Consider the following 9,651-nt stretch of genomic DNA (forward strand, 5'->3'; position numbering starts at 1 on the left):
AATTAAGACAACTTTTGTACAATTACTTTCTTAAACCAACCAATTCACATGTAGTACTAGTCAGGGCCACATCTAAGTGAGTCTAACGTCCGCCCCTAATTTATTGAAATATAAATCCGTACTGATTAAATCTTCACAATCAATTTGTCATAGGCGTGGCCACTGGTTGCAGTGTTATTAAGTTGTTGGCCAGGTGCAGAATGAGGCATCCTGTAATTCTTCTACCCAAGACGATAAGATGTGAAGTTTCTGTTAGTAGAAAGAATTCATGTGGCCTATGTAGCACAAGGCAGCTTCTACAAAAATTTAACTCTTTAAAGCTGCCTTGTGTTAGGCCGGAAGAATTCTGTCTACTAATAGAAACTTCACATCCCTATTAAATGCCCAAAACTTGTTCTTGATTGGAAATTGATTATCACCTGGTAAACAATATTTCTTTCCTCTTCCTCATTATAGACAGCAATGTATTGATATATTCACATGTATTCTGTAATACAATGAAATTTCAAATACTAATTTTTATTGTTACACTACAGCAGCACCAACTGTAACAGTGACAACAACACCCACCATATCATCTTCTCCTCCTGGTATGTAAATATAGTTATATTATCTGCATCTTATAACTTTTTTGTTTTGTACACTTAGTATGTTTAGAATGTGTACATCATATTCCTATGCAGGAGGTGGTGGTGGAAGTGATGACAGTAGTATTGGAGCTATCATAGGAGGAGTGGTTGGAGGAATAGTAGCAGTAATAGTGATAATAGTGATAGTTATTGTTGTCTACTTTTTCAGTTGTAAGGACCGTGAATCAGGTTCCAGGACAAGTACGTAAGATATAAACTGCCATACAGTGTACATACATACATTGCATGTGCATAGCTTCCCCACACTTCAAGGTGATTTAAAAGCTAGTGCTGTATTCAGGTTGTAAAGCCTATTTCTGTAATCCTATATGTTGGTGTGCATTAATTAGACCAGAACTGGTTGTATAATAGTACTGGCTGGTAACCAATGGGATCTTGCTGTCAATGGCACCTGTTCTCACTCTGCCCTTCAACTGTATACTGTGTACTGTACTTTATTATACGTATGCTGCCCATGTGAAAGTACTGTACATATTACCAAGTGTAATAGCTTTTCTCACATTTATGACTGCATTGTAATGTACACACCTGTACAGTAATGCATCTTGTTAATGCACACATTACTAACTCAATATGTGACCGGGCCTGCGAAAATAGGGCATGTGGGCACAAACTACACCCCATCACGTAACATGTCGTATCTCAGTACTGGGATAGAATATTTTCATTCTGTAAATTGTATTGTAAAGCTTTAATAACTGCCAAAAATTTCATGGCCACAGAGTCATGGAATGCAAAGTTATGACACATCACAGTTTGAAAAAGTAGGCAATTTTTATGTGCCCACATGCCCTATTTTCGCAGGCCCAGTCACATATGAACACTCAAGTTGTCTAAACACTCAATAGACCTTAATAATTTACCCATTCATAACACTTCCTATACATGCCCTATGTGTGTAGCATACTCTATTGTGATGTTTCTGTGAATACTGTGTTGCATGATTGTTTCTGTTTCTGTGAAATTCAGTCATGAACATGTGTGTATATGAAGTGTGGTATGTAACGTTTGTAAATGTGTGAAGTGTGACTAAAATTTTAATGAAAGCATTGCTTGTACGTATATTAATTGTTACTGTACATTAAGTGCTGTGTATGTGACCCACTAACTTGTAGGTTGGAGGTTTATGCAACTTGCATACTATTAAATGTTGCTAAAACATTTCATTAGTGCTCATTGTGTCCCTAAGTTTCATCAACCACAGTAACCTATACATACACTTAGCATTTTTGATTTGGCCTCCTCATGGTTTACTATTGTATGTGACCGAATTTTGGAAAACCGTCAATATACGCACAACAGTACTTTTGTAATAAAACGCATTTAAAAACTATGGGTAAAAAATGCAAGCTCTACAAAAAAAATTACACAAGTTTTTATCGCCTCACTGGTGGACAAATTAAGCCTCTAATGGATAAATCCTGGGCATCATCATGTTCGCCTGTTCATAGGAGTACAAAAATCTTTGTTTCATCTCCATGCACGAAAGGATTTCACGTTTGTTTACGTTGCGGTGTCGAAAGAATTTACCAACGATCGTTTTTCAGTGAATTTGCCTTCCTTCTCGAACACAGAAACATGCCTGGGGAAAAAAACTATACCTTGGTGGATGGCTGGATGCACAAATTCATGGCGAACACAATGAGCGAAGATTCAATTCCGTTCAGCAAGTTATGATGGTTTATGTAAGCACCTGTAGATACTTTTCTCAATAGCTTCTGTACATATCAATTTATTTGCTCGTCCGGCTGTCTAGTGCTGTATTTCCAACGCTGCTTAACTTATGAAGCTGAAACTTAGCTAGTCCATTCCTCTGTCCCTGTAGAAAACAAAGAACAACTAAAATGCATTTTGAAAATTGTGTAGATATCGACGGTTTTTTAAAATTAGGTCACATATTGTAATCTTGTTGCAGTACACATACACCATACAGTGAGATACATGTATAGTATGGGTGTAATATGGAATGTGCTTAAAAATAGCGTACTTGCATAACATTCATGCTACATGCATTGCAGTATTTTGAGCAAGAGTAATAGTTTTTAGTGCATATACATGTCCACACTCCCATGTTTGTGTAAGCTGTGTACCTACCTCATGACCTACAGTGACACGTCACATTAAACTATTACAGACTATGGACTGTTGTAACTATTTGGTCATGCAATGCTTTAGAATACGGGAGTTAGTAAAACACTGAATAACGGAATTGTGGAATAATGAAATAAACAAAACTTATATTTTGCAGATTGTACAAATAGTTATATGCTCTATAGTAATTATACTTTATTTACCTTGTAACAGCTCTGTATGGTGCACCACGGTGATGGATAGAACAGCAGCTGGTGAGCATTAAATGGGACAAGTACATAACCAATCAATCTAGAACGATCTACCTTCGTTAAACTTACTTACCTACACTCTTGATTCAAACCTGAAGAGTTTTTAAATACACACAACCACTGGATTTCCCTAGTGGGACTCTAATAAATTCGGTCGTATGCACATGAAGGAAAGCTAGTTTAACCTAAGAATAGAACTAGGTCTTGATGTTTTGTAGCTATAGAGTATAGATAAGTAAGTTTAGCGAAGGTAGATCATTCTAGGGTGATTGGTTGTGTGCTTGTCCATTTAATGCATGCCCAGCTGCTGTTTATCCATCGCTGTGGCGTGCCATGCAGAGCTGTTGCAAGGCGTAAATAAAGTATGATTGCTATAGAGCATGTAACAATATGTACAATCTGCAAAAGATAAGTTTTGCTTAATATTTCGTTATTCCACAATTCCATATTCCGCGTTTTACTAACTCCCTTAGAATACATACCCGTTACATGCATATTTACATAGTCACTGTAGTGTAGAAGCAAGTGCTAGACTATTGGTAGTGGTCCCTGATCTACATACATAGCATTTGAGTATTTTGATAAACCAAACAACATGCAACACTACATATAATACATGTATGTTGTTTTTTTTATTTATTAAATAAATAAACATACATGTATTATATGTAGTGTTGCATGTTGTTTGGTTTATCAAAATACTCAAATGCTATGGCATTTATTTCTTCTGTTTAACTTTTTAGGCACTATAAAAGGTATGTTGATAACAGTGTCTCACATATGTCTGTATCACAACTTAGTTCTTATCATTTCACTAGTATAATATTATTTCAATTTCACTACACGATTACCATGGTAACCTGTAGCAGTGTAGTGTACACTCATCGTAATGTTTGAACAAGATGTTTAGTTGTTCATCAATTATGTGATGTTGTTTTGTTCTTTTAACATGTGTTTCCTCTTCTATGGACCACTCCAGTGTCACCAAGTGGTAAGTTAAGCATAAAGTGTACTTTGAGTGTTTTACAATGAATTGGAATGAAGCACTTACCTCATAGGAATGGTATAGGGTCCTTACTTTAGTGCATTACTACATTTGAATCTAATTTGTGAAAATTTCTTCATACCTCATAGACAAAAAGATCACATTGTACTTGCACGCACACACAACACACACACACAAAATGTACACTATACACACTGCACAACATGCACATCTGTAATTCTGTGTAATTGTATTTAATTGTATTTTGTGTAACATAGTTATTATCTTGTGTTGATCTTGTTGTAGGTGACAAACTGCCTGTTACTAGTGCAGGTGCTGGTGCTGGTAGACCAACTTCAGTTAGAGTACAGACACTTGATCGATATGGCAAACCAATGACGTATGTATATTGTGTTGTTTGTTTGTGTGTATGTCCATCTGTAGGTGTGTGTGCGTATGCGTGCGTGTGTGTTCATTCTTATATGCATGGGTGGGTATGCATTAGTGTGTGGTATCAAATGTTAAATAGTTTTATTCACTGTTTGTGTTCTGCACATACAAACTCATGCTCATACAGACACAACATTGGATAGAGAGTCACCAAATCACTCCCAACTCTCACAACAAGAGCCATACTATTGTTTACAACCAACTGTATTTAGTGTTAAGCCAGTTACAGTCTAATTGACTGTTACCAATGGTAACACCACTGGAAGATGTGTCTTGTGTCTACAGAAGTTGTCTGTGGTCCTGGCTTGTTTACTGGTTGGTTTTATTACTTAGTTGATAAGTTAATGTTTAGAGTAGTAATAGTCTGATTATCCCTCAATGTGTGTCAACAGATAGCCACTAAACCATCGCCATCACACTTGTGGCTGTTCTCAGGCTCAAATGATAATTGACAGTTATTCCTTCAAGTCTGAGGTGTTGATGTGATGGCATGTCTCACAAACAGTGGTAATGTCTTTAACAGATTAGTACTTATGACTTGTTGAAATGATAAGCTTTGGAACTCTCTCGAAATCAGCCAGCTAAGTGGTGTTGAACATGTCAGAGCCATGAAATGTCTAGTGAAGCCACTATAGTAACCTATTATCAAAGGAATGTCAATCTTTGTATGGTTTTATGACAGCTACACTACTATCAGCATTGTTATTTCACAACCATGTCTGTTGTAGAGTTTCTTTATTAGAATGCTTAGCTGTTGCTATTTAAAGATGCTTCCATGTAAGGTCATATATTGATGGGACTGGCCATTAGAAGTGTCCAATGAATAGAGTTAAGGTCTACCTTGTTGTCATTACTGGTGGTATAGTTGTCAATCTAGTTGTTCACTCTAACCACTCCTGTTTCTGCTAAAGAGGTAGCAAACTAAAGAAAACCTTTTGGGGGAAGTTTTTGCTCTCTCATGGTAGCTGTAGATCCTTTCTGTAGCATTACTCAAAGAGAGTTCAAAGACTTGATACTTAATTCTGAAAGACTACACCAATGTACTCAAACTGGTGTTAGGTTGTTTCACTGTTATAACAACCTCTACACTTTCACAATAGTGGGAGATATTTTTGTGGTGAACTATTGCTGTTATAACAGTGACCATAGTTCTGCCCTAGTAACCACAAATGGATGTTTGGAATGTGTTGTTAAGCATCTGTCATGATGTAATTGTTACTGTGGTTTTGTTGTGAGATGTAAGCTGAGATATTGCCTTTTAAGCCTTCACATTTTTGTGGCAATCAGATATGGTTTTACCACAAGTTTAACAGGAAGTGACTGTTCTCCCACCAGTAGGTGCTATTCTATTAGAATGTACAATACTTTATACAGTATGTGTGTGTGCAAAGTGTATGCTAAGTACGTAGACATCTATGTGCACACCACACATACACATGTACACTTCAAGTGCATATATAATAAATTGCCAATTGTAACGTTTCATAAACTTTCCTTCCCATTATTAGGGATGACTCAGATGGAGGCAATGTTGAACTAACAGACTACAAACCTGTCGGTTCCCCAGAATTCACAGTCAATCAAATGTCCTCTGGTAACAATCAGCTGACTACCAAGGAGGAGTCAAGGACACCGTCATCTTATATGCCTGAGGGTAGCTATGACACGTTAGCACCTGCTGATGAGCCCCAGGGACAAAGTGCTCCACCGACACACAATGGTCAAGACCAACAACAAAAAGGAAAGGTACTATGACTGTATGTAACATGCACACACACACGGACATACACATGCATGCACACATGTGTACACGCACACACGCACACAAACACACACACACCAGTGGCACTACGATGAAACCTGTGTATTAAGGATATATTCGGACTAACCGAAACTGTCCTGATTATCAAGGTGTCCTAGTTAGCTTACATGTTAAAGTATACTTCGAGACCTTAGCTACAATTCCACATACTAAATACCAATGCATGCATGCACAAACTACATACTTACACACTTTTACACATGTATAAAAATTGAAGTATAGTGTCTATTATATATGTAACACATGTTGGTCAAATATTGGGACTAATTCCAGCAGTAGTAGAACTCTTACAAGTGACTTTCTCACTGCTTCATGTCATATCCAGTATGTTTACCTTCAGACCTTAGCACCTGACAAGACCACTAGCTACTTGTTATAGTAACAGTGGCCATGTTAGGATATCTCTTGGTGTAAACTGAGTTACCCATAGTGTATCATAAAGGATGTGTCTTGTGTAATCTGTAGCTTTTTTTGTATGCTAATACAGTTTCACCATATTATCAGGGGACCAGGTTTCATAGGTTAATCTATTTAAGACTAATTCTGTTTCTCCAATAGGAACCAACACAATGCAGGATATTTAATATTCCCTAGACAATATAGTGTCTTTTTAGCATGTAACAAAACACAAGCTGGTGGGATCAGTACATGTTGTATGGTATACAATGTATTCATCATTATTGAGTCAGCAACATTCTTGACAGTGTTTTTATATTATTTCATTGCTTGTTTATTTTTTCTGTGAGGCAATAATAACTTGTGTACTATTTGTGGGTATAGTCAGTTGGTGATATAGTACACTACACTAACCACAAGGTGTATCGCTTCCATCCCCCTTATGACATCATTAACCAGACCATTAATATGATCAAGTTGTTGTTATCCATGACATGGTGGAAACATTATAGCCTTGCCTGTCATGCACAATTTCCTTTGGAAGTGAAATCCATTCACTGACTGAAAGCAATTGAGAGCAGCACAAACTGAATGGAATTCATGATCAGCCAGGCATTCATGAGATAGACCATGTTAGGGATTCTATTTGCCTATATGTGTAAACACTTAGAATTCATCTGTTGTGCATTCCTAAAGTAGTGAACTGGTTGTGGTGAGCTTTATTTGGAATTTGTCATGCTATCCTGTATATTGCTATATGGAAACCACATGACAAGGATCATGTGGCTATTGTATTCCATTGAACACCTATTTTATGGTGATATGTGTGATGAGTATAGTCATGTATATCATTAATGGTAATGTGTAGGATGACATGAAATGTTATCTTGTATCATACAGTACCTTTTCATTGTTGTAAGGTGTTGTATGTCCTCTATGAAATAGTGCCTTCATGTTGAACTCTTATATGTCCTTAAATAGAACCCTTGTTGTGGTGAAACACTATCAGAAAAGGATGCCTATTTGTCTTGTCAGACTCTTGTTACACTCATTGCATGTAGGAATGCCTTATAGGATTGATAGCGTTTCATTTGTTGTAGGAGTCAATTTCTGTATTGGACAAAGCCATCCAGTGTTGTTTATAATGGAACATTCCTTCTGTGCTAAATGTGTGCTTGGGGTATTTGTGTGTACTGTAGTGTAGTTCTGTACTTTTGTTTGGTTTGTATAAGAGTATGTATTATTGGAGAGTTCTGTAGTGTATGCTGTGTATGTTCTATTAGAGTATTGTAGCAACAATCACTACAAATACATAATACATTGTGTGACTAAGTGTTTTATTGTTTGTGTTTTTTCCATAGCTAAACTATGCTGAGTTGGAACAGTTCAGTCGTAAGCCAGCGTCAGTGAAGAAACCTGAGACTCAGCCACCATCCCAATATGCCGTGATCGATCCCAAGTCACTGCAAGGAACTTATACATAAACATTTACCTCATCTAGCAGTGGCCTTTGGCTGTTGTATCTTTATTAAAAAAACATTGTAGTGTATTTCAATACAGCTTGTCAAATATTTATAGAATTATAGTACACACATTGTAACACATACTTTTACAACAATTTTATTGTATACATTTACACACACACCACTGAATAATGTAGGCCTTTAATTTTTCCTGTACTACACTGCATACATATTATGGTATGATAAATTCATCAATTTATTTTACCTAAAGAGAAGTGAAAAGTTGCTGCATGTTGCAATCGCTGCATGTTGCAAAGAGATTGCATGCCAATGTGACAAGTATTTGAACTATTAGTGTTGTGAGAAATCTTGGGGTGTATGTGATAATGAAGATGAATAGAAAGGAGGTATTTCATGATTAGCTGGGATGAACAGACCACCACATGTTGAGGATATTGTATGTAATACACTGTAGCTAGGTTGCAGCACTCACTGCTGACTGGATCTCATATGTGTGTAAAACAAGTCTAGCAACAGACCTTCACTTTGAAATCATCAATGTGAATAGAAAATGAACACTATGAAGAACTAAATTGGTTCTTGCTTTCTATTCTATTAGACTAGACATGTTGGTGAATGAATTATAGCTAACAAGGAAACTATTACTGTAAACATTATAGTCATTATATGGACCAAACCACCTTCACTTGTATATACATGGCATGCATAATTATTAGAAGTGAAAGTGTCTGTAGTTTATGACATTAATACACCATACAGCCATTATGCATTTAATGCTGTGAAATAAAAATACAGAAGCCCCTTGGCCCATATGCGTGATAATGCTATAAGTATATAGCACTGGGAATGCTTTTAAAACTGTCCTGTATAATTTCTTTACTTGTTTCTTTGAATCATGTGAACAGGTTGACTGTTCTATTAGAGTATAATTGTTGATGAGTTGTGGTTAACAATGACTGATCAGGAACAAAAATGCATGTCAACACAATTTGTGTACACTGAGTAATAGCTAAGTAGTAAAATAATTTGAGATGAGAATACAGAGACCTATTAACAAGCATAATTTTAGAGATAAATGAAATACCTTCACAGTTGGATGAAAACCAAAAAATATAATATTATTAATATCCATATTACATGGCTATATCTATAAGTAGTACTGGATCCCAAAACTCCATAGTAATGTGCCAATAGACAAATTTCATAATAATGACAAAATTAACTGTACATGTTGCCCCTAGCAACCTAAATTTCACATTATTTGTAGGTGTTAACGTCTACAGTCATACCTCCCCAAGTTTTAAAAGGGCAGCTTATTATAAGTCATGAGATACGACATTTTGGAAATTATAATTTTCCCATACATTGTCAGTTTCCCCTTCTAGGCAATCACATAAATCATGCCGGGGATTCAAAAATATGACCTATATACACTATCTAAACTTGGAGAGATTATTGTTGACATTCACACCTACAAATTATGTCACACCTACAAATTATGTAAAAATTGAGACAAAAAATT

The 9,651-nt window shown here is 36.2% G+C and overlaps 1 protein-coding gene across 1 annotated transcript; it reads left to right on the top strand.

Moving 5' to 3' along the window:
* The first annotated feature begins 471 nt into the window (after window positions 1-471).
* LOC136262161 (uncharacterized) lies at window positions 472-8,324 on the top strand. The gene is made up of 6 exons (XM_066056323.1): window positions 472-590; window positions 684-830; window positions 3,972-3,983; window positions 4,284-4,377; window positions 5,936-6,173; window positions 8,007-8,324. Coding segments are annotated over exons 2-6 (468 nt in total). The 5' UTR covers window positions 472-590; window positions 684-829; the 3' UTR covers window positions 8,130-8,324.
* Window positions 8,325-9,651: the final 1,327 nt, after the last annotated feature.

The sequence above is a fragment of the Dysidea avara genome, chromosome 1, assembly GCF_963678975.1.
Source record: "Dysidea avara chromosome 1, odDysAvar1.4, whole genome shotgun sequence".
Taxonomy (NCBI): Eukaryota; Metazoa; Porifera; class Demospongiae; order Dictyoceratida; family Dysideidae; genus Dysidea; species Dysidea avara.